This window comes from Melanerpes formicivorus, unplaced genomic scaffold (genome assembly GCF_026170545.1).
Source record: "Melanerpes formicivorus ecotype bairdi unplaced genomic scaffold, bMelFor1.0.p_v2 SCAF_1, whole genome shotgun sequence".
NCBI lineage: Eukaryota > Metazoa > Chordata > Aves > Piciformes > Picidae > Melanerpes > Melanerpes formicivorus.
In genome coordinates, this window is record NW_027142353.1 from 22,607,860 (window position 1) to 22,633,759 (window position 25,900).

General features: G+C 42.6%; 2 protein-coding genes across 10 annotated transcripts in view; one reads left to right on the forward strand and one right to left on the reverse strand.

Moving 5' to 3' along the window:
• Positions 1 to 23,591, forward strand: part of NAXD (NAD(P)HX dehydratase) — a 50,519-nt gene extending 26,928 nt beyond the window's left edge. For 4 of the 5 annotated variants that reach the window (XM_068170679.1, XM_068170527.1, XM_068170649.1 and 1 more), the window contains 5 exons: positions 5,226 to 5,276; positions 5,805 to 5,909; positions 6,287 to 6,407; positions 15,358 to 15,478; positions 21,286 to 23,591. In XM_068170679.1, coding sequence (XP_068026780.1) covers positions 5,226 to 5,276; positions 5,805 to 5,909; positions 6,287 to 6,407; positions 15,358 to 15,478; positions 21,286 to 21,436 — 549 coding nt within the window. In that variant the 3' untranslated portion in view covers positions 21,437 to 23,591. The remainder of the gene's footprint in view (positions 1 to 5,225; positions 5,277 to 5,804; positions 5,910 to 6,286; positions 6,408 to 15,357; positions 15,479 to 21,285) is intronic. The other variant, XM_068170568.1, reaches the window with a different exon arrangement.
• Positions 23,592 to 23,686: 95 nt separating this feature from the next.
• The window catches only part of CARS2 (cysteinyl-tRNA synthetase 2, mitochondrial), a 54,025-nt gene continuing 51,811 nt past the window's right edge, over positions 23,687 to 25,900 (reverse strand). For 4 of the 5 annotated variants that reach the window (XM_068170799.1, XM_068170761.1, XM_068170707.1 and 1 more), the window contains one exon: positions 23,687 to 25,396. In XM_068170799.1, coding sequence (XP_068026900.1) covers positions 25,328 to 25,396 — 69 coding nt within the window. In that variant the 3' untranslated portion in view covers positions 23,687 to 25,327. The remainder of the gene's footprint in view (positions 25,397 to 25,900) is intronic. The other variant, XR_010992794.1, reaches the window with a different exon arrangement.

Sequence of the window (25,900 nt, forward strand, 5' to 3'; positions counted from 1 at the left end):
CAAAGGAAAACAGGTTACCTACAATACGGCTCTCGGGTGAAGAATCTCAAACAGTGGAACTCCATTTTAAACATGTCTCAAAACTTCCTGTATCAAGTGGTCTGTATTTAGGGCAACTTATCCTCACTGCCAGCCCTAACTGTAGCCTTGAGCAGACTGTGCTTGGGATATTTGCCTACCTCTAGCTGTGCAAGATTACAAACTTCTGCTTGCCAAGCCCATTTTCCAAATATCTCTGCTACAGAGCTGCATCCTGACCTCTATTTCAGCTGAGTCTGCTAATGCTGCATTTATCCAGACTTGAAGTGAGGAATGCAGAAATGCTTCCGAGGGCTTTCAGTTCCTATTTGTAGGAATTGATTTGCAGTGTGTTGGGGTGGAACTTGTTTCTCCTGGGCACCTTGAGGAGGGAGGTGTGCAGAAATGCCAGCTGCAGCATTTATAGGGAAATTTTGGCTATTTCTTTCTCCTTTCTCTCTGCTTCAGAGAAAACTATGGGTTCAGGCTTGTTGGGTGAGAGCACATCCATGTGGAAAATACAAGCAGTTATAGGTGACATTTTACCTGCAGTTTCTGATCCTAGCTTTCAGTAGAGAGTTCTTTGTAAAAACGAGTGCCACTCCTTTTTTGATTATTAAAGGTTGTATGAGACATAACCAGTATGAAGTTGTATGCATTTGTGTGTCTCTTCCAAACCAGAGGATGTAATTACATACTTGGCATGTGCAGGTTGCAGCAGAATGCACTTTTGAGTCCGCCAAAGGCAAGATTATACAGCTTCCTAAAATGTTTAAATGTCATCATGGTCAATGCTATCTATTATGATGGCATGCTGAAGCTTTATCTTCTTTTTGAGCACATGGATAATGAGTTTTGCCAAGAGTAGGTCAAGACATGACTTCTGAAGACACCTAAGAAATACAGTATTTATTGATGTATCAGTGAAGAAAGCTTTGCCTGCAGTATTTTTCCTTTGCAGAGTAGAAAGATGACAATGTGGTGCATCCTTAGTGAAAATTAATTACTGTTGTGGGACAGATTTTGCTTTATATATGCTGCTATTGTGGTTTTGTGTTTATTTAATTAAAATCCAATCTTTCATTACAACCACTGGCTCCAATTTCCTGATTCTTCCCTTTGCGAACACCAAATGTCAACTATTGTGTAGTTAAACCAGTTCATCAGGAAAAACACACGGAGTGGTATAACTAATAATACATTAAAAGTAACTGCAGATGTTCTGCTGCCAATCTACGTTAATTAAGGAAGCTGACAAGGATTATATCTAAGTTGGGTGTAGGCAAAACTGTACATAACTGTATTTTCCAAAGAGCTGTGGAGAATCAGCTTGTGTGCTGTCATATGCAAATGTGTGTAAATAGGATCTGTGTGTTATTGCTGGCTTGTGGACTTGGGTGGGGACGACGTATAATATATTCTTTGCATTCTGAGATATCCACTGGATGTATCTTGGAGCTCGCATCTCCAAAACCCTAGTGTACAGTTTGACAGGAAGGCATGATGTCTTCGGTTTACCATTGATACTTGTATGTGTTACTCTTCAGTTATGTGATTGGTGTTTGAATTTCAGGTCTTGTCTTATTAACACTTCTTAATATTTTCAATTGGCAATGTTTTAAGTCCTTTTCCATATAAATAACTGTTACATGGGATAAAACTGAGCAGGCTGTTCCTGATCACACAATACCATAGGTATTGGTGTTAAAGTAGAGTCAATCTGAGCTGTATTAATTCTGCAAATTAACAGTAAAGGTTCTTGCATATGCTTAAAGTACTAACCAGGAAAGTCCATGCCAAATACTGAGATACAGATTCAGCTGAAAACTGACTTTTGCCAGGATGTTGCCGCTATTTCTGTAAAGACTACTTATGCAAGCAGATGTTGGGGTTTGTTTGTATACACTATGCACAGCAATAGAGGGTTTAAAAGTGGATGTCATCTTGTGTAATTCTTAATGTCTCAAAAAGCAGTACAATGTCTGCGATAGCTGAGAAAGGCATGTATATTTGTGGTGATTCTTCCCATACTAAATGCAATATCCGAGCTCTATGGGATGAATTGCTCTCCAATGGGGAGCCATTTGACCTTTAAATGGCAACAGGTGACATGGGTCCTGTCCAGAATCAATATGAAACAGAAGTTCTCCAATTAATGTTGTGTCCTTCAAATGGGTGGTTGTTTTAAGGGATACTGTTACCTCTGTTACTGCTGTATTATGATTGCCAGATTACACCCTCCCTCCCCAGAACTTCCTCCCTGAGGTTCTTTTTCTGACTCCAAGCAATTTCTGTCAGGTTTTCAAAAAGGAAAAGGAAAGGAAAATAATTAGGGTAGGTTTTTTTTCATTTGTTTGGTGGTTGGTTTTTTTTTTTTTAGGTTATTTGTTTGTTTGTCTGTGTTTGGTTTTTTTTGTCAGAAACAAGCTTTGTAAGTAAGACAAAGGACTTTGTATTCCCTGATCATTTGTTCTAGAATGAGAGAAAGAAAAAGCAAAGATCACTCAGTATCTTAGATTAGAAACTGATACCTCAGAGATTTTGTACACAATAAAAGTTGCTTGGCCAATAGATTTTACTTGGCAAAGTGAAGTTTCTCCTCACAGCAGAGGTAGAATGTCTCAAAATTGTGGAGGATGTGCTGGAGAGGTAGGAACTCAAAACATTATCTGGAAGAGATGCCTTATTCCTCTGGAATGCACGAGTGATCCAGTCTCCCAGAAGGTGTTTACCTATATGTATATTTTCATGCTTTGTAGCTTCCACCGTTTTGTTTTGTTTGGGGTTTTTTGTGGGTTTGGTTTGGTCAGTTGGTTTGGTTTGGTGTTTGGTTGGGTTTTTTTTCTTTCACATTTGACATTCTCTTTGGTGGAGAGTGGATCTTCAGGATTCTTTTATGTAGCCTGTTGTTAAACAGATAATGTGTAGACAAAAAAGGGAAGTCTTAAACAGTAGTCAAGATGACAGTTAAGAGGAAATCTGAAAAGGGTCCAGACAGAAACAGCAACAGCCAAATGGCCAAACCTTAACTGTTTTGAGAACAGAACTTTGGCAAAATTAGTTTCCTGGATTGCTCATGATGCATTTAAGAGAACAGTTTGGAAGATACAGACTTCTGATATCTGCTCTCTTCCTTCAGACTTGAAGTTTCATGAAAGACAAACTTACTAAAGTTAATATACTAGAATAACTTGGTGATTCATATTAGTGGGAAGTGGAGCGGTAATCATTTCAAGTGTACTGAAGGAGTTTGGTTGCCAATGTATGAAAATAATTAAAACCAGTTAGAAAGTGAGGTTGCAGTAGATGATATTTGTATCCTCAAAAATTGGGGAGGATTATCTGAATGCTTTCTTATATCTTGCTCATTGTTTCTCTAATGAGAAGAGCTTAGTATGGTTCAAAAATAATTGGACAATTAGATACATATGGAAAAAAAACACACCATAAATGTAGTTGCTAGACCTACAACCTTATTTTATTATAACCAAGTGAGTCAAATTAAATGTAATTGTTAATGAACTTAACACAGCAGGGGTAAAGCAATACATCTGTGAAATAAAGCTGAGGTGTGCACATCTGTGCAGATTAACATTAATGAATACAGAAATAACTCTGTCTCGTTATTTCTTAAAAAGCTTGGAAAGTAAGACTTTCTGGTCTTTCAGTATGCTGCAGCTAATTCTGGGTATATTTTAAGATTACATCCTGGCACAACTGTTAAATATACTTACAAATTTGACTAATTCAGTAGCAGCCGAAACAGTATGATTTGTGTAAAACTTGAGATTGGTTCAATATTACTTAAGTAGCTGAATATAAGAGACTTGTGGTGTTCCCTTGGAATCCCAAGGAGCATGGACACTTGGCAGTCTGTGACACACAGCCCATACTTGAGACCTGTGCAAGCATGTGTGTATTATGAAAGGTTTTTATTCTGTAGTAGCTTCTAGTGTAGCTCCAGCTGTGTGTTGGGACAAGTCCTCAGGCTTGGAGCAGTGGATAGTATTTCAGTCTCATGCTTCCAGCATGCAAACAGTGCCCAAACAGAGAAAAGTAGTATTGGGCTGAAGCACACTGCTAAATTGTGGTCATCCATTTGAAAACAGAGGGAGAGATTTCTATTGATCTTAGAAGCAGCAGAATCAGGTAGAAGTGAGATCATGAAGTTATGCATATTCTATAATTAATAGTTTGCAGGAAGCAAGCTGGGCGGCGTTTGTTTTGACCACAACACAAGAACAGATAGACATTCGATACCCTGAACATTAATTAAAAACTGGCTTGCTTTATTAATCCTTACATAATGTCTTGCTAACCTGTGGAGCTCAGTGCCGTACAAATAGCTAATCTGAAGAGCTCAATAACATTCAAAAATAATTAGACTTTTGGATGGATACCATTCTCTGTTATCTTCTACAGGAAAAAAAGATAAAACTCCCTAGCTTCAAAGGCAAGTTGGTAATGACCAACATTCAAAAAACTTGACTGTCAGCCATTGCTCATTAAAAAAGCTCAAGCCTGAGTCATTTTCACTGCTCAGGAAGAGGGAACAAGGGCAGGCAGTCTGCTAGTAGATGCTGCTTGCTGAAAAAAATCTGCAAATATTCTGTTGTCTGGGTCACCTCAGTTTTGCTTTGAAAAGTATAATGCCTCCAGGACCATGAGTGAAGTGACATCTTATGTACTATTTGTCTTGGAATGTTTGTATGTAAACTGAAATACTGCAGGGGGGCTATCATCAGAAAGGCAACTAAAATTAGTACTGTAGTTAGTGATTGACTTCTATCATGGCAATACTCATTGGGATTTTTCTTTCTTTTTCATTGGAAATGTATGCTTACCATGTGTGGCTTACTTTAGCATGGCATGCCTCCTACAGCAGGGAAAGTGAGTGAGATTGTGCCCTTCTATTTTTGCGTATCAACACCAAGGCATCAGTTATGGAAATCCTGTTGACACTGCTTATACTTGAACAAAGGAGAGAATAATGTGATTGTAAAATTACTGGTTGATATGAAAACGTTTTACCTTAGCTTACAGACTATAACAGACTGGTTTGTGGTTTGGGTTTTTTCTATCTTGCTTTGTGAAAACAGCTTTCATGATCAGATTTATTGTATGGGTTTGGTTTGGATCTTAGAGGATTTAAATTATCAAGCATCTTAAAGTTATTTGTTTTTCTTTGGTGTGTTTTTTTTTCTCAGGTTATTATAGAAAAATCAAAAGTGAAAGGAATTCCTATCATTATTGATGCTGTAAGTATTTTCTTGATCCAGTCAGTGATTTCACATTTAGGCCACAAGGATGATCAGAGGGCTGGAGCACCTCTCCTATGAGGACAGACTGAAGGAGTTGGGACTGTTCAGTCTGGAGAAGAGAAGGCTCCGAGGTGACCTCATTGTGGCCTTCCAGTATCTGAAGGGGGCCTACGGGAAGGCTGGGGAGGGACTTCTCAGGATCTCAGGTAGTGATAGGACTAGGGGGAATGGAATAAAGCTGGAGGTGGGCAGATTCAGGCTGGATGTGAGGAGGAGGTTCTTCACCATGAGAGTGGTGAAGCACTGGAATGAGTTGTCCGGGGAGGTGGTCGAGGCCCTGTCCCTGGAGGTGTTTAAGAGCAGGCTGGATGAGGCTCTGGCCAGGCTGATCTAGTGTGGGGTGTCCCTGCCCATGGCAGGGGGGTTGGAACTAGATGATCCTTGTGGTCCCTTCCAGCCCTGACTGATACTATGATACTACTATGAATCTCTTCAGTAAATGTTCTTCTTACTGTTTCTTTGCAGGATGGACTGTGGCTCATTTCCCAGCAGCCTTCTCTTATTCAGGGCTACCAGCGAGCTATTCTTACCCCAAACTATATGGAATTTAGCAGACTGTATGAAGCCATGGTGAGCTGTTTTCCTTACTGATATTTACATGAATACAAGTTTAGTCTTTTTAGTCTTTAAACAGCTTATTTCTGGCTTAAACATTACGTGCCACTTCTTGTATGTGAAAGAAGCAGTCTCTTAATTTTTATTCCATGGGATAATTGCCACAACAGTGAATATTCTTAAACAGCTCTATTTAAAAGACTCTTGGTTGTGCATTTCCTTGTCACTGCAGTGGCTATAGTTAAAAAAAACCCAAACTCTAGAATGACTGATGCTGCTGCATTCCCCACCCCCATTTTTTTAACTCACATATGTATGCTGAAGTAGCATGTGTTAGGATATGTTGTTCTAGTAGTAAAATACGTGCTGTGTGTGAAATTCTTGTGTTGTAGCTTAGAGATCCTGTAGACAGTAGTGATCATCATGGATGTGTATTAAGACTCAGCCAAGCCATGGGGAATTTAACAATTGTTCAGAAGGGAGAAAGAGATCTTATTTCAGATGGAGAGAAAGGTAAGTGAAGCCTTTTGCTTTTAGCAATGTGATTTTTGCTTTGAGTCATCGTCCAGCGGTTGGACTATATACTAATTGTTTGCCTGTGTTCCCCCTGATCATGCAGGGGTGGGATGGCTGTCTTTGCAGATCACCTTTAGGTGATTTCTGTAAATTGATATTTACTTGCTGAAAAAAATTGCTGATTTTATTTGTTGTTTAAACAGCTAATAATTTGTTTTGCATTACACAGGAAATTAATCTTTTTAATCTTTGTGAACTGTTTTAAAATCCTTAGCTGAGACGGTGTATGTAAGTGGAGATGTCATTGGTAAATTAAAGCAGAACAGTATTGCTGTTTAAGCATACGTTGGGGGGTGTGGGTGTGTTAAAAATGAAGGCATCTTGAGGTTCACAAGCTTCTTGGTTCCTTGATGCTGTTCACCATGGATCTGTAGATTAGCATGCAGATACATGACTTGCACATTAGCCCTGACAGTTTAAAAGAGAAGCAAAACAAATTAACTCTAGATTGCCATCACAGCTTTTTTAAACAGTCACTCATTATTATGGTTAAAGTATACTTAATAGAACACATGCTTTTTTCATAGAGTTAATTTACTGGGATCAGTATAAAATTAATTTGTGAGTGCCTTCATTGCATTTTGGCTGTGTGGTCTTACTTCACATACATAGCAAGCAGCAGCTCAGCTTCTAGTTTGCTTGAAATATTAATCTCAGATAAATGTTCATGCTGTTTCAGAATTGGTTTGTACATACAGGCAATTTTTCATTATTGGGAGCCAGGGGAGTCTTTTTTAAGCAGATGTAAAATGACAACTGGGTTGTGCAGAGTCACCTTCCACATACCCCCTATTAGTACAGATCCTACAGCAGACTGAAGCAAGCTGGAGTCTGGAAGCAATACAGTTCTGTGTGGTGAAGCACTCTGGTTAGTCATGTAGTACCAAAGCTGCTCTGCATGCAATCTGCTGTCATGCTTGCACCCATAGCAGGCTTGATTTGTGACCTGGGACAGTCAGACCAGGTTTAAGGGAGGATGAACTCTGCCAGCAGATAAAATACCCTGGCTCCAGTTTATGCCTGCTGGAGAGCTTTAGAGCACTGTAGTGTATCTTCTTTCTTTCTTACTGTTTATGATAATAATATTCTTTTTATACAGAAATGTTGGGAAAACTGGGTGAGCATTTTAGACTGACCACATTAACAGCTCTTCTTTGAGCTGTTACTCTTGAGATAAAAGTACTCCCACAGATTCACAAAAATAAGAAACAACTGAAATTCTTTCCAATTTCAATCATTAATGTTCAGGTGTGGCACAGGTTTGGTGTGTCTTGTGTGCTTGAGGGCCTTTACGTGGTTTATTTGGGGTTTTTCCTCACGTTCCAATTTAATTCTTTTCTCCTTAGTTAAGTGGCCTTTTGATTTGAAATAAAAAGAGTTTTGTGACTTTACAGTCTTTGTTTGATGTCCAGCTATCAACTGGTTTCTTTTCTTGCCTTCATTCTAGCACTGATTCTTTCTCTCTCCAGATGACAGACATTTCGGGTAGCAATGCTGCACTGTTAGAAAGCAGTTGTTAGGTTTAGTACAGGTTATAATGTTGGTTACAAACACTCTTTTTAGGGTTTGTGTTGCTTGCAAGGAGGTTCTTGTGAATTTTGCAGAAACTGTAGACTTCAGCTTTCTTATAACAAGAATGTTCCGTGGGCGATACAATCAGTGAAGTTTTTAAAAGCCTCTCAAATGCCATGACATTGGGAAAGGAGATTTTACTGTCTGCTGTGTGCCCCAACACAGAACATGTTGTCATGTCACTGACCTTGAATTCTGTCCCAGATTTTTCACTCCTAACTACTTCTTTTCTTCACCTATCTGTTCTTTTGAGTCTGTGTTTTGTTGTGATGTGTTTGGTTTTTTGTTTTGGGTGGTTTTTTCAGCTAAGACACACACAGATGATGATTCTAGCATGAGGGAAATCCCAATAATTAGATCAGGCCAGTCTTTTCTGGAAACAATCAAATACCATGAGAAAAAAAACTATACTCATCTTGTGTTTTATTTTTCAAGTCATGATTGCAGTGCTTAAGCTGTACCTGTTTGTAGGCTTTACCTCCTTGAGATGATCTGCTCAGTGCAATGACATGTAGTTTCCATATCTCTCTTTCTTTGGGAATATACTGAATTTGTGGGGTGGTGTGTTTTGGGGTTGTTTTTTGGGGCGGGGAGGAGCAGGGTGGAGAGGAAGGAAAAAGGAAGTCTCAGTGTTCTCCATGGAAATCAGAAATTGCAAACTGAACTTTGTAGCTTTAGTGTTTTGTGCTCAGTTGTTGTGCAAGGAAGGCTTTTTGAAGATACTGAAATTTGCAGCAAGGAAGACTGACTTAGTGAATACTTCATAGCTTAGAGTGATTGTAGTGTTTGTTTTCACAGTACTTCTATTCGTGAGTCTGTAGGAAATTCAGTAGGCAATTTACTACTTGTATGTAAAAACAAAACCAGTTTTGGATGGTTTGATAGTGAGCTTGGAAGTACAGGTGTTGGTGGAGGATTACAGTCAGTACCTAGGTCTGTAAACAGGCAGGCACAATATATTCTGACTGAAGGTGAAGCTTAGTAAATTCAGATTTGTCCTGGCTTAGAGCCGGACAGTTCCTCTCTTGCCCTGACACCGACAAAATAGTGACACTCACACAAATGGATTGGAGAGTGATGGAAAGCTTAAATGAAAAAGCAATTGGTGTTTTACAGAAACTACAAAGCATAGTGGCAAAGATATCCCAAAGCATACAGAGTCCCTTACACCACACCCAAAGGCACCCCCCAACACTTCCCTTCTCCCCACCTGGTGGTCTACCAAAAACACCCCCCAGGGCTCTTTCTTCCCCCTCCCCCACTGTTAGGCTAGTCTCAGGCTGGCCAGGTCTGAGACTCCCCCCACCCCTTTCTCCTCCTGGCATTAGGCCCAGACAGGCCTAAGAGGCCTTGAGATACTACCCTACCGTTACCCTATAGGGAGCATCTCCCATGAGAGCAGAGAGGGAAGAAAGAGGAAGAGAAAGACTTTGCAGATGGATTTATAAGGCACAGGATTTATGGGTAGAAATACACTGTTTCCTGTGTCCACCTACTGGGTTGGACACTCAGGAAAAGGTGTAACTTAAGTGGCAGTAACAGGAGGCACCCAGCCTAAACTGCCCCAATATTAAAAACAAGGCAGTCTTTTTATTAATAAAAAAATTACCTATGAGAATAACATACCTAGAACTTTCAAAGGTTGCCAAACAAATGTTTGGATGCCGTCTGAGGTTTGTTTTTAAAGATCAGATTAGGTGATGCAGGTGATACCTCATGACCTTGAAATCCATACTGAACTACATACATGGCCTCTGTGAAGTCAGCAGCAGCCCTTCACTTCAAAGGAGGTTTTTCTGAAGTTCTTCTCAATTTCAGTTATGAGCTGCCAGCTGCCCTGTAAAGGTAATCACCAGGATTAAAATTAAGTTTTATATACTCTTTTTCTCTTTCCTTTTGCGATTTCACATTATAGCTTGGTCTACAGTTGTTGATTCCCTGCTCTACAAAGATGAGCTTCACCATGCTCTTGGTAGGTGATATCAGTGCCATCACTGACCAGGGTAGGAATGAGTATTCAGCCTGTGGGTGAAAGGTAAGTCAGCTTTAATTCACTGTGGCACAGCTCTCTAAGGTTTTCTTTTTATTATTCTTTGACAAACTGGTCAATAATAAAGTGTGGTTATACCAATCTTGGTTCCTAACATGTTTAAAGTTTAGTTAGGTCCTTGAAGTAGAAGATTCAGATTTTTGTTTGTAACTAATGAGTTTTTCTGTATTTTCCATAGCGCCTGTGTTGTCCTATTCTCCCTTCCAAAAGGCAGACTTTGAGTAACCAGCCTGCTGCTTCCTTTGACTACTTTTACCTGGAGCCAGTAGCCAAACTTAGTTTCTCTCCAGCTGTAGCTATGGTCAAGAGAAGCAATGAGGCATGTGAGAGGGATTATTAAGTACTGAATACAGGGTAAAAAGCTGACTCTTGCCATAAATCCCTAAGCAGTATTTCTGATTTCTGCCATTCATTGCCTGTGCCCACTGGAAAGGAAGCGCTTGTTAGTCCCTGCCTCTCTCAGCTAAAAGCTCTTACAGTGACAAGCTGAGCTGCCCAACTGATTTTACCTAGGCTTTTAACTGAGAGGCAGCACCTTTGTCTCCAGTCCTGCTTCTGCAGAATGGGCAAAACAGGGAGGTTGTGGTTCCTGTCCTTTGTGTCCCTGTGCTGTCCTTTGCACATGTAGTTCAGCTTGCTGTCTCCCTGGCACCACTCACCTGTCATGGCATCCATCCCATGGCTACTCTACCTATACAAGAACAGCAATGTAAAATTTGGATGATTTTCCTTTTGTAAATTGTCTCACAATTGTCTCACTCAAGGACCTACCTAAGTTTTAAAAGTGTGATTAGGGAGTATAAGAATATAAGCACCTTTATATAGAAGCCAGCTTACATTTTCCACATCAGTTAAGTGATTTCTCCAGCCAAAGTCATTAATCTTAGTTTCCCTGTCTGTGTGCACTCTGGGAGTCCACAGTATCCAGCCATGTGCTTTTGTGAACTAACTTGCAAAAGGGAGAAAGATAGGTTTCTTGCTATATGAGTATGGGCCAGGTCAGAGATGTGTATCAGTAAGAGATGCAGCAATGATCTAAACCTGAACCTTGCATTTGGTGGAGCAAAATGGTCCTTGATAGCTACTTTGTCTTGCATAGAAAATGGAATTCTTAAGCCTTTTAATTAAACAAGAGTATTTGCTGTACTGTGGGGTAGCTGATGTTAGCTGATCCAATCCGTCTGGATCATACCAGAAATAAGAATGGTTGTACCTTTCATACATGGATTGCCAAGGACATTGGGACCAGAGCAGTAGTCCTGCTCAGTAAGAGGAAAACCAAGTACAAAGAGCTTGTTGAGGTTGTCTGAGATTCAAGAATTAAATTCTAATGTCCAGGCTGTCTTTTGGTCTGCAGTGTCAGTAAATGTGATGGTTTCACATAGGCTCTTCAGCCTTCTTCATCATTATCAGTATTACATGTTTAGCCTTGGCAACCTATCCCAGATTTCACATTCTCTGCTCCAAATACAAACATGAAGAATGAATCCCTGAGTGTTTGGGTGTTTTTCACTACAGTGTGAACACTGTTAGTCAAGAACACACAGGCATACATTGCTTTGTAAACTCTATGGGCCTTTGGTTTTCTAACTGTAATGTGTCTAGGAACTATTGCTGTAAGTAGGGCTGCCTGTGTACTGCCATGTCAAAATCTGTGTTTCAGTTAACTCACAGCAGTTGATCACAGCAAAACTGCAAAGTTCTTTCCCCCCTTCCCCCCCCCCCACTTCAAAGAGAGGACAGCTATTTTCAGTTACATAACAGACTGTTTTTAAATTAATCATACAATACCTGTAAATGGGTCATTTGTCTGGGCTTTGATCTGCCAGCACAGTCAGGGCTGGGAGTTCTTTCAGCTTAAAACATGATGGTGATGGTATAGTTAAGTATGACACCATGCTCTGAATGCTTACCCAAATGCTAATGCTCACCTTATCTTCAAGGAGTGTTGAAAAGACAGTGATGGTAACTTATTTTATAGCCTGAAATATATTGAACATAGAGCTACTAAATGACTTGGCCATAGTCACCCAGCAAGTATGGGGCAGAATTTTGTGTGGAGTTTAAAACTTCCTAATTTTTGCTTCTCCAATATTCTGTGAGTATGTGACAGCCTTCATTTTTTTGTTTCTGTTGAACCCGTAGTTTAGTTCAGATTTTTTTTCCATGGGATTAGAAGAAATCAGTGTGACTATGTGAGGGAGGTGATGTATTTGCTGCATACAACTCTACAATATTTATATGCATTTTAATGGCTGAGATATTGTTGAAATTATCACCCTGTGTAATAAAGATACCAGCTTTGGTTTCCCAAACCTATTAAAAAACAAACCAAGACACCCTGCCCCAGCAGACAATTTGAGTGGCATTAGTTGTGTGTTTCCATCTCTTAAGGTCTATCAGTTGAACTACCAGATGAACCTCTCCATTAGTTTGACTGAGACTGGTGTCAAACTAATTGACTGACCTCAAGTGGCCTGTGCTGCTGCCTTTCAACATTGACACATTGCGGTGATTTCTGTCTTTACAGTTTCTCTGTTGTCCAATGTCTTGGTCTCCTCAGCTATTCCAAGAGCCATATTTTCTAGGCTTTCTGATGCAGGTGTTCATCCCTAGTTGAATGTGGCATAGCCTCGATGAGCGATGGACTGAAAAGTACTTTGTCCTTATAGAAATACTTTGTTCTGCAACTCTCTGAGGGATAGAACTTCCCCCCCTTCTCGGCATCATCGCTGACTATTCAGTCATACCCATCTAATTGAAGTCTTGTAATGTTGTCACTGGTTGTCACTGCTCAGTGCAGCACATAAGGATGTCACCCCTGTGATCCTTGAAAGAGCTGCTTGAGCTGTCTTCACAGCGGGTCACAGACATTTAGTGGGGGATGTTGGATTGCAGGAGTGGGAGGGTGGCAGTTTTATTTTTGTTGTTCTAGAAGAGAGCTGGAAAAAGCTTCAGGAAGACTTTGTCCTTTGTGGATTTGGCAGTATGTCAGCATGTCTTGATGGTAGTGTGGGATTCCTGCTTTTATTTTAAAAGCTTCTAACAGTGACTATACTTCAGAGGAGTTTTTCATTCCTTTCCCCATTGCCTGTTGTGCTGTTTGTCATCCTTTTATTTTGAGATGTTCTTTGAGGAACTGAGCCTCTATGCAAGAAGCCCAAGTGTTATACTTTTTCCCTCACTCACTCAAGTGAATTTCCAGTAATTCTGCTGCTTTGAAGGCATTGCGCGGATTTGTTTTTCAGCATCTCTTTGCAGCGTACGGAGGTCTACTTTCTGTTGTTGCCTGTGAGGTAGTCTGCACATACTTGAGACCTACTTTTTTAAAAAAAATACTAACAAAAGATCACTTTTTTATTTTCCTGTAGCAGGATATTACAATTGGCCTAGTTTGAGGAGATCTTGCTTTCCTGTATAGCTCAAAACTGACTGGAAGGTTGTGGGGCTACAAATAGTGGCAGATGGTGACATACAGTTAATAAGCAGGGGCTTGTGCTCAGCTGTCAGTCAGAAGGCCCCAAAGCTTTTGAACAGAGGATTTCCATCCTGCCTCCTGCCAGGAGTTCAAGCCCTCAAAGTGAAAATCCTGTGAGATACCATCTTCAAAGTAGCAGAATTAGAGGTAATTTCTCCAAAGCACTGTATTTTTTGAAAGAAGGGAAATAACCCATGCCACCTAAAAGGGCATGCCTTCTTCAAATAGCTAACTCAGAAGAGCATTACACTTGTGAAATTTGACATTAACTACTGCTCCCTGAGAAACACATCCAGAATCCTAATTTGGGGAGGAGGGGGGAGGGGAGAAGAGTGATTGGGAAAATTAACTGCTGGCAAGGCTGCAGCAGTGTCTGCCGCGTTCCTGGTGACTGATGAATCTTTGCCCTCTCAGTGGCAGCAAAAATGCACAACTCGCAAGCCCAGCAATTACTGCTGGAAAAATCAGTAGGACATAGAAGTGAAGTACAGGTCTTTGCTGCAGCAAGTAACAAAAAAGCAGAAATGAACTATGCTCATGAATGGGAAAGGTCCTACTTGCATTACAGATCTTTTTTACCTCTTATTATTTAAGATGTCCTTCAATTCTGTGCAGATTTTTTCCCATTATTTTGCAAGAGAAAAATAGCTTTTAAAAATGCAGCTAGTACTCCTTCTAAAACAGTTCAGCTTTTCTGTTTGTGTATCTTGGAGAAACCCAACCCAAATGACTAGAGAAAATTGAGGTAAGAGCTGTTGTCCAAGCAGTGTCTTTCTTTATACTTTGCTTGTGCACCTGGCGTGCTCAGGAGTGCACAAACCATCATGTTCTTAGTCCTGAACCTCAGCAGCTCTGCACTAGCTGACTGGAGGTGCTGAGGATCACTACTTGGTCACAAGTGATTCTCCCATCTCCTCCATTCTCCTAGGAGAGGGAAATAGATTTCTCCTGGTTGGTTTGTTTGTTTTTCTCAGAGCTGAGCATGAAAGAAAGCTGGGGGTAGACACGTACATACAAAGGGAGTTTGGTAGCAGAATCAGTGCTGTTTTCTTTGTGTGCCTTATGTGTCCTTCAGGATTCCTGCTTGGGCTTGTTGAGAGTGGAGAGCAAAGGAGTTATATTTGTTGAAATCATTTGCATGTTCTTCATAAAACTTCACAAAGAAATCAGTTTGACCAGGGCCCTTTGTATGTTCAAATAGAAATGCAGTATCGGGTATTGTGACAGAGCTTATCCAGTGACACTACTGACAGAAACATCCAGGGATGCTGAGGACGCTGTTGATCGACGAAAAAAGAGACGCCTCTGCATGTGGTTTTTACAAAGCCTAGGGAAAAGGCTGTATTCAGTAAAATATCTTTCTGATAGGCATGGCAGAAGATTTTGAGATTTTAGTTCTGTTTTGCAGTTGCTCTTTGCAAAACACCTTCATTTACATGTGAAAACCGAAGGTCAGAGTCTCTGGAGAGTGGTGTTTGTGCCATGGTGTTGTGGAGGGACAGGATCCAGGCTCATCCTAGCAGCATGGGTTCATGTGAGTCACAGTGACTGAATCTTCTGTGCAGACCAATCAAGTGGGGAAAGCCAATATACATTGTGCAGGCTGAAAAGCAATTAGAAAAGTATCTTTTAAATGTAATGTGTTTAAGATGGCATATTTGCGTCTATGCTGCTGTCTGTGATAATCCAGCACCTGTTGATTGCTGGGTGCCTGAGAGGTTAACCCTCACATTGCAAACAGCAGAAAAATGCAGATGATTCTTTCTTGTTTGTTTGTCTGTCCATAGTACTTGTATGCAGTCACGAAGGAAGCAGCCGGAGATGTGGTGGACAGGGGGACCTCCTGTCTGGTTCTCTTGGAGTCTTAGCACACTGGGCATTTCTTGCTGGAGCAGAAAAAACAAATGGGTATGAATATTAATTAATAATATCTTAATTGAGTCTGTGGGTGTGTTCTTCTATGGCAACTGGTGTAGGCCTGTTACAGAAACCTCTAAGTGAAACTGGAGTCGTGGAGACCAAGGCATTCATGTCGTTGTAAGAAATCTACATACTAGTTACAATTGTAATAAGACAAACTCTTCAGTAATCTAGCATCTCTTAAGTCTGAAGCAGAAAGGTGTGAACCTGCACTGGTTTTAAAGGATGCATGTTTTCAAAAATTCTGTGTTGGCAGAAAGTAGGAAGAAAATTAAGTGTTAGTCACCATCAGTAACATCTTTATAAATCAGAAAAACGTGTCATTTAGCTTTGTTCTTACAATGTGGTGAATCCTCTTGTGTTGTATCTAAGTAATTCCATGGAGCAGGTAAGTTGGACCTTGCACATAAAAGGGTGTTTCAGAGAGGGTAACCATTTTAAGGCCAAATGGCAGTTCAGTTTGGTCATAGCCGAAGCAGCCATGTGACTGCAGGTGTTGGCTCTTCTGTTAACTTATGCCAGTTCCTGTCTGGTCCATGTAGCCACATTGTCCTCCTGTGAAAGTCGCTGCTTTAAAGTTGAAAGGTAGATTGGCACAAACTGTTAAGGACTAACAATCCCCCTTCCGAAAAACAAATGATCTATTGAAGCTTAAGGAGTGAAGATCATCTGTAGTCGTTCGGTTACACATACACACCTTCAAATGTCTGTAGGAGTTAACTGGTCTGTACTTTCCTTGTGGTGAGAGCACTGCACTATGATCCCTTGGGAAGAAGGAGGGAACAGTTGAACCAGACTTCAAAATTCTGAAACCTATCATCCCCTGGATGAAAAATGAAACTAAGATTGTGTATCTGAAGTTGCAGCAGGAGGAATTCTGTTTTGCTTCATTAAGAGGGTGACTTCCTTTTTGCATGGTATTAAATGGTTTGAAAGATTAGCAAATGCAGCAGGTGTACTTCAGGCTCTCCTGATTCAGCCTCCTGTGACTTTTCCAAACAGCTTGCTCAAATCCTTTATTTTATAGATGAAGAAAATGTGGGAGAATATAATGGCCATTAGCAATACTTTGTGTCTTCTGTGGTGGTGGTGGTAAGATGATCCTTCTCAAAACACCTGTTCTATCAGTCCTGTTTTTATCTCAAGTGTTTCAGGAAATGAGGAGATTTTTGGGTTCCATTAATCAGGACATCAGCTTGTGGACTGCACTGCAGGCACCTCAGTCAGTCCTTCCATGCTTTTGCCAGGCTCTGAAGTTTCAAAAGGGGCCTGTGCAGAGCAGGATTTTGAAACACTTGAGTTTGTACCAGCTTTTAGGGGTGCTAATGGCACAGTAGGGAGGGTTCTTCTGTTAAGTGGACAGGATGCTATTGTGATTCCTTTGGAGTCAGGCAGTAACCTAAGAAATAGGAGCTCTAACTGACTTGAGGCCAGAAGCCCACAGCCTTTAGAACAGGATAGACCAGGTTGGAAGAGACCTTCGAGATTGTGTCCAACCTATCATCCAGTACCATCTAATCAACTAAACCATGGCACCAAGCACCCCAGCCAGTCTCTTTTTAAACACTTCCAGTGATGGTGACTCCACCACCTCCCCAGGCAGCCCATTCCAATGGCAAATCACTCTCTCTATGAAGAATTTCTTCCCAATATCCACCCTAAACCTCCCCTGGTGCAGCTTGAGACTGTGTCCTCTTGTTCTGGTGCCGGTTGCCTATAAGAAGAGACCAACCCCCACCTGGCTACAACCTCCTTTCAGGTAGTTGTAGACAGCAACAAAGTCTCCCCTGAGCCTCCTCCAAGCTAAGCAACCCCAGCTCCCTCAGCCTCTCCTCATAGGGCTTGTGCTCCAAACCCCTCATCAGCTTTGTTGCCCTTCTCTGGACACGTTCCAGCAAGTCAACATCTTTCCTAGACTGAGGGGCCCAGAACTGGACACAGGACTCAAGCTGTGGCCTAACCAGTGCTGAGTAAAGGGGCAGAATGACCTCCCTGCTCCTGCTGGCCACACTGTTCCTGATACAGGCTAGGATGCCATTACCCTTCTTGGCCACCTGAGCACACTGCTGGCTCATGTTCAGCCTGCTGTCAACCAATACCCCCAGCTCCCTTTCTGCCTGGCTGCTCTCCAGCCACTTGACCCCAGCCTGTAGCACTTCATGGGGTTGTGGTGTTCAATGTGCAGAACCCAGCACTTAGATGTGTTAAATCTCATGCCGCTGGACTCTGCCCATCTGTCCAGCCTGTCGAGGTCCCTCTGCAGAGCTCTCCAACCCTCTAACAGATCAACTCCTGCCCCAGCTTGGTGTCATCTGCAAACTTTACTGATGATTGACTCAATCCCCTCATTCAGATCATCAATGAAGATGTTAAAGAGGATGGGGCCCAGCACTGATCCCTGGGGCACACCACTAGTGACTGGCTGCCAGCTGGATGTGGCACCATTCACCATCACTCTCTGGGCACAGCCCTCCAGCCAGTTCCTAACCCAGCACAGAGTGTTGCTGTCCAAGCCATGGGCTGACAGCTTGGCCAGGAGTTTGCTGTGGGGGATGGTGTCAAAGGCTTTGCTGAAGTCCAGGTAGATTACATCCACAGCCCTCCCCCCATCCACCAGATGGGTCACCAGATCATAGATGGAGATCAGGTTGGTCAGGCAGGACCTGCCTGACCCTTAATCCATGTTGGCTGGGCCTGATCCCTTGGCCATCCTGTAGGTGCTGTGTGATTGCACTCAAGATGACCTGTTCCATAATCTCGCCAGGCACTGAGGTCAGGCTGACAGGTCTGTAATTCCCTGGCTCCTCCTTCCAGCCCTTCTTGTGGATGGGCATCGGGTTGGCCAGCTTCCAGTCATCAGGGACCTCTCCAGTGAGCCAGGACTGTTGAAAAATGATGGAGAGTGGCTTGGCCAGCTCATCTGCCAGCTCTCTCAGCACCCTAGGATGGATCCCATCCTGTCCCATGGACTTGTGGGGATCCAAGTGGCTGAGTAGGTCTCTAACTAATTCCTCCTGGATCACAGGGGAACTATACTGCTCCCTGACTCCATCTGCCAGCTCAGGAGGCTAGTTGTCTGGAAGACAACCTATCCTGCTATTAAAATTTGAGGCAAAGAAGGTGTTAAGCACCTCTGCCTTTTCCTCATCTTTTGTTACAATATTCCCCTCCATGTTCACTAAGGAGTGGAGGTTGTCCTTGCCGCTCCTCTTGCCATTAATATATTTGTAGAAGGATTTTTTGTTGTCCTTCACAGCAGTGGCCTGCCTAAGCTCTAAATGAGCTTTTGCCTCTCTAATTTTTTTCCTACATAACCTAGCAACATCCTTAAACATTCCATGGGTTACCTCTCCTTCCTTCCAAAGATGATACACCCTCTTTTTTTCCCTTAATTCCATTAGAAGTTCATTGCCATCCAGGCTGGCTGTCTGCCCCGGCGGCTCATCTTCCGGCACATTGGCACAGCCTGGTCCTGAGCCTTCAAGATTTCTTTCTTGAAGTAGGCCCAGCCCTCCTGTACCCCTTTGTTTTTAAGGGCTGTTTCCCAAGGAACCTTCTGAGTTAGTCCCTTAAGTAACCTGAAGTCTGCCCTCCAGAAGTCCAGAGTGGAGGTTTTGTTGCTGCCCCTCTTAGCTTGGCTGCATGTTGAAAATTCAGTGTTTGAAAAAAGGAGGTCAAGCAGAGCCTCACCCCTGGTAGGCTCACAAAGCAGCTGGGATAAGAAGCTATCTTCCAGATACTCTAAGAACCTCCTAGACTGCCTCCCCTCTGCTGAGTTCCCAGCAGATATCAGGCAGGTTAAAGTTGCCCATAATAACAAGGTCTGGTGGTCTTGAGACAGCCTCTAGCTGCCTATAGAATAATTCATCAACCTCTTCATCCTGGTTGGGTGGTCTATAACAGACTCCAACCAGGATGTCTGCTTTGTTGGTCTTCCCTCTAATTTTCACCCACAGGCACTCAACCTGATCATCCCTGATCTCTAGTTCCATGGCATCTAGAGCCTCCCTGATGTACAGGGCCACCCCTCCACCCCTTCTCCCTCACCTGTCTCTCCTGAGGAGTCTGTAGCCATCAATTACAGTGCTCCAGTTATGAGTCATCCTACTGCGTTTCTGTGATGGCAACTACATCATAACTTTCCTGCTGTAACAAGGCTGCCAGCTCCTCATTTGTTGTCCATGCTTCATGCATTATTGTTTCAGAGTCTTGGGGCATACAGAATTGACTCTCAAGATGACTTCAGTATTCAGTCCTACACCTTGATGGGTGCATGAAGTTGATGCTTTTAAGGAAAAGATACTCAAAGCTATCCTGGTAGTTCTACCCAGTTGTAAACTTGTGTTCTGCTTTGCCTGTGTTTTGCATCATGATCCTTCACAAACGTGGAATCAGTAGGTCCTCACCAACTGACAAGCAGCTCTGACCCAGCCATGCCTGAGCTTTGTGAAGTTTTTAACTAGCCAGCAGCTGGAGCCCTGGGCTGGCTGCTGATTTTTTTCTGTGCTTGTTTCCCTCTGCTCTGGTGCTGTAAGACAGCAGAACCAGATCCTGGGCCCAGGCATTGAGAAGATACTTTGGAAGTGGCAGCACTGTGCGGTCTCCTCTGGAGGAGGTTCAGCACTTGAAGACTGGGGCTGGGTACATTCTCTTAGGCTTTTCATAAGCATATAGGAGGCATTAAGAGAATGTGCCTTAATTTCTTCTGTGGTCTGTAGCTGTCAGTGTACCCACTCAGTCACACTGTGCCATGGAAATGTTTTAAAAGAAAAAAGAAACCCCCATTCAAAGATTCAGCCAAAGGTGCTGTACAGTGGGAGAGTCCAGTGCACACGGATGTTTGCCCACGAAGCCTTCCAGACAATGTTGACAAACATTTATGAGTGCAAAGATTATCATAGTATCATAGTATCATTCAGGGTTGGAAGGGACCACAAGGATCATCTAGTTCCAACCCCCCTGCCATGGGCAGGGACACCCCACACTAGATCAGGCTGCCCAGAGCCTCATCCAGCCTGCTCTTAAACACCTCCAGGGACGGGGCCTCGACCACCTCCCTGGACAACCCATTCCAGGGTTTCACCACTCTCATGGTGAAGAACCTCCTCCTCACATCTAGCCTGAATCTCCCCACCTCCAGCTTCATTCCATTCCCCTTAGTCCTGTCACTACCTGAGATCCTGAGAAGTCCTTCCCCAGCCTTCCTGTAGGTCCCCTTCAGATACTGGAAGGCCACAACTAGGTCACCTCGGAGCCTTCTCTTCTGCAGACTGAACAGCCCCAACTCCTTCAGTCTGTCCTCATAGGAGAGGTGCTCCAGCCCTCTGATCATCCTCATGGCCCTTCTCTGGACACGTTCCAGCACCTCCACATCCCTCTTGTAATAGGGGCTCCAGAACTGGACACAGTACTCCAGGTGGGGTCTCACCAGGGCTGAGTAGAGGGGGAGGATCACCTCCCTCGACCTGCTGGCCACACTTCTCCTGATGCAGCCCAGGATCTGATTGGCTTTGCGGGCTGCAAGTGCACATTGAGAGCTCATGTTCTTGTCCACAAGCACCCCCAAGTCTCTCTCCTCAGGGCTACTTTCCAGCCAGTCACTACCCTGGGATTGCCTCGACCCAGATGCAGGACCCTGCACTTGCTCTTATTGAACTTCATGAGGTTGGCTTGTGCCCACCTCTCCAGCCTGTCAAGGTCCCTCTGGATGGCCTCCCTTCCCTCCAGCACCTTATGAATTAGACGAGAATGTTCAGGGTTTGTTTATAACGATGATTTTATTTATTTCCTTCTAGTCAAAACCCCTTCCTGGTGGCTGCATTTGGCGCTTGCTCTCTCACGAGGCAGTGTAATCACCAAGCCTTTCAAAAATTTGGACGTTCAATGACTGCCTCTGACATGGTTTCAGAAGTCGGAACAGCTTTTAACAAACTCTTTGAAACCTGAAGCCAAAGCAGCAGAGAAGAAGGAAAGGAAGAACAATGACTGCGAGAGTAATTGCATTTACCATAGAATCGACCTAAGTAATGCACCCCTTCAGGAGCTGTAGCAGCATTGGTATGCTAGGTAGATGATTCCTTTTAATTTTATTTTTAAGAATAGAAAGATATGGTTAATGTAGATATTTTTTAAGAGTTTGGAATACAGAACTGTTTGGGCTGAAGTAAGATGTAGTTGCAGATCTGTAATAATATAATAAAGCTAAACTGAAAGTATTCCTCTGTTCTTTTTGATAGTTATTGAGCAATAACTGAAACATGGACAGCAAAAATAAAAACATAAATGCACTTGATACTTAAAAATTCTTCCACCAGCTCAACTGAAATACTTGGATTGCACCAAGGTTGTCATGTTTCCATTCTTAGACCCTCTGTCTAGAATTAGCTATTGCACTTCATTTTTTTTATATTTTTGCCATGCTAGTTTGATAAGCAGCAAAAAGCAAGCCTCTTTGGAAAGGGAATGCATGAGAGTTGCTGTAGGTTTTTGAATGTAATTAGTTGCCTTTTCCCATTCCCAGTCCCAGAGGCAGCATTTGTGATGATGAGGCTCCCCTCCCTGCCAAGTCTGGGGTTTGGGGTCGTGTTTTCTTTTTAGAAAGGTTCCTCCACTGCAGAATAAGGATGTACTGTAGGTTATCTTAGCATTAAACAGTAATGACACTTACCTGAATAAAACATGTTTTCTATTCCTTTAGCTGGCCTTGACTCATGCAGAACTCAGTATGATGAACTTCGAAATTGTCATTTGGAGCGGTACTAGGCAGGGTAAAGAAGCTTAGTGCTGCCTAACTTGACTTGGCTAAACACTCAGTGATCATGAAGGAGTGAATTGCTTTTAAAGCTCACAGCGCCTGCTGAGTGGAGCTCTTGAGATCAGCGTATAGATGCAGAGGTAGCTAACTACTGACCAGCAGGCATATGAATTGAAGGAACAAAATGCAGCCAGCAGCACATACTTGAATCTCCCAGCGTTGTGCAGGCAGCTGTATGCTGCAAGTCAAAGGCAGCAATAGAAAAATGGTGGTTGCTGTGAGAGCTCCAAGTGCAGCACTTGGGTTTAGGGACTTTCTGCTTGATCCTGAGCACGACAGATGGGACTTCTACTGTTGGGTCATGACTGGCTGGCTGGCTGGCAGGGCAGATGAGTGTTGGGTATAAAGGGAAATTTGGGTGGGATTTTGCATAATATCACTGCTCAAATGTTTGAAAACTCAGTCAAATTCCATAGGCATTGAACCAATCTGGAGAGAGGGACAAGTTCATGTGAAATACATTTACCTGGCTACTGCCCTTGACCCTGTAATTGAACTCCTGGTGTATATACTCCTTAAAGCACAGGAACAAGCATATAATGTGTCTAGTTATTGCAACAGATGTTGTATTTATTGCAAACACTCTTCCAGTGATCTAGCTCTAGACTGGAGTGTGGTGTCATGCATACTAGTCAGGCTTGCAATAGCTGCCCAAGAAAGCACCTGGAATCAGAACGGCAGCTCCAACTATTTCCCTTCAGTCCTTATAGCTGATATTTCTGGATGCACTGTGACTACTACCTCACCCCAATGCATTTTGTTTGTTTGTTTTTCTTTTTAAACCAGCTGCCTATTTTTAAAATAGGTTTTTTAATGTTTGTTTTGTCTATGAGGGTTCACAGGCTTTTTAGATTAGAGCAAAGTCTACTGATAAGAGAGGGGGTTTTGGTGTTTAACTTCAGCAGTTTTGTAAACTGTCTGGGTCTTTGGGGAAGCTAAGCTACTATTGTTTAACCCCCCCCCAAAACTGCTTTGGAAGCCTGACTCCTTTTAAATGAAATCAGAAAATTAAAAGTGATTTTAAAACAGCTACTAGATTTCTTCTAGAAATGAACATGCTGGGTTTGTATTTAGAACATCAGTGGTATTGTAATCTAACTGGCGTTTGTAGGCAAAGTCAATCAATTAACAGATCTCGGTACCAATTTCAACCTGTCCTGCTGGTTTTCAAATCTACACAAGTTGTAACTCTGTTACTCACTAATGTATACAAATTGTTACAATTTTTGAACATTCTGGAAATGTAGCAGTTTGTTTTGGTAGGAAATAAAAATAGTAACAAATGAATTACGTGTACTTTGTTTGGTGTGCTCCACTCATTTCCCACAGAAGCCAAGCTGACTCTTCACCGTTCTTTTTAGTTTACCAAAGCAGCACAGGCACTGGCACATTTGAAATACCCACAGTGCCAAATAAGCATCTGGCAGAGTGCTAATGAAGACCCCTTCCGTCAGGTTCAGGAGTACCAACAACCACGAAGGGAGCGGAGAAACAGCTGCACATTTTGTTCTCGACAGTGTAAAAGGAAGCCTTTATCTTTTTTAACTGATTACTTGTGTGAATTATATTTTCAGATTAAACTCCTTGTGGATGAACCCATGGTCTTGGTTTTGTTTTCATAAATTCTTGGAAGTAAAGTGTGCCAGTAGGTAAGTACAAGCCCCACGCAAGCTCGGCCTTTACCCCTGGTGTAAAGCAGTGTCCTCTGCAGCTACTCACAGCCACGCTATCCAGGGAATTATTTTTTTAAACACAAACATGGCAAAAAAATGCAACTGACCAGGCAGTAACTAAACATGCTAATTTTATCTTCCCCCTTCTGATGGAGAGAGCCTGAGCATGCTGCACTTCCAGTGCTAGGGAAAGCTCAATGTATTCTGCGCAGAAGCAAACTGAAAAGATACCAAGTACCAAGGTAACAGGGTACCTGTGATGGGGTTCTGCCCATCCTGAAAGCGGCAGGGGAGAGAGGGCTTGTGAGAGCCTTGCCCTCCCCAGAGCGGGGCTTTTCCCTTGGGAAACAGTCTGTTCCGCTCCCCCTCCCTATCCAGCAAGCCTATAAAAAGGAAGCCACTGCAGCCATTTGCTCTCTTTATTTTGCTTCTGCCTTGCCTGGACAAGAGGACTGAGTTGCTGCTGCTTTCCTGTTTCTCTGCCACGTGGTCAGGCCTGGTGTTTTCTCCCTGCTGCATCTTCAAAGGACTGCTGGTTTTGTGTATATATTCTCCCGCTCTGTCGTTGTTCCTTTACCTTGTGAACCCTTCCTGTTACTGTTATTTTTTAATATATTATTTTTATTTTTTAAAGAAAACTTTTACCTCTCTACTTCCAAACCGACTCCAAATTATTTTTCAGTAGATTTACCTCCTCCTTTTTTTTCCTTATTTCCCTTTCTTTCCTTCTTTTTGTTAGAGGTGGGGGAGGGGGAAGCAGGGGAGGGATTGCCCCACCATCTGAGTTCTTAAATCCCAGTTAAGGCTCAAACCACCACAGTACTGCACCCCTGCAGTTAAAGATTTTGCAGCACTAAGCCAGCAATGCTGCAATAAGGAAATATCTCAAGTCTCAATACCTCTTTTGGTGTCTCAGGCGAATGCAAGTGTTTAAACTAGTTGGGCATAAAACTGTTTTCACCCTTAAAGCCAGGCCTAAGTTCTTGCCTCTGTCTTCACTGTTTCAATTCTTGGAGCCAGCTCAGCAAAGCAGGGTGCAGGGTCAGTCAGGCATCAACTGGGGGCATCAGCCTCAGCTGGCACACTTCCTGCAAAAGAAGATACTACTGCATGTGTCAGACACCAGAGCTGCTTCCCTACTGCCCTATATTTTGGATGCTTCCACCACCTGCATTGCCTACACACCTGCTGTGAGTCCTGTATTTATTTACCTAGTAGTAGTGTGGAGGGTTTTGCTCAGATTATCATTTATCTTCATTTGCCACTCCATCCCAACAAGTTTATTTGGAAACAATATTTACAACTGTTGCCAAAGCAACTGGAATACAGAAAACATCTCCACAGATAACTTTATTTCTCAGTCTGCTGCTCTGCTTCCCCTCCTTCCTTGATTTCCCAAGTTGAAACAGCAGCTCTGTCCTGTAAGAAATAGTAAGTGGGTCAGTCTCAGCAGTCTGGCTCACAGAAGTACCATATATTTGTAGATACTTGGAGGCACAGGTTTTAAACGAGCTTCACACAGCAAAACTATTAACCCAGCTAGGTAAGCGAGATGGCACTGCCCTCTTGCAGGAATGCCACTGTTACTAACAATTCTTTCCAGTTAAGGAAACTCAAACACAACAGAAACGTCACCTCCTAAGGAGAAGGTGCTGCAGCAGTGTGAAGCTTCTCTCCCATGAGGAGCTTCTGTGGAACTCCGGTAACTGCATTTCCATTTTTACATGGCTCACATACATGAAAAACCGCTGTGAGGGCCAACAAGTGAGAATGTGTTGCCTAATGTATTTGATCCCCCCAGCTTGTAGGATAGCAGCCTGTTGCTGCAAACATGACAGCGGCACCTTAACTTCTGAAAGAATATTGCTGTCCAACTGAGCATTTATGACTCTTAAGATCTAGCTAGTTGACTGCAATAACACA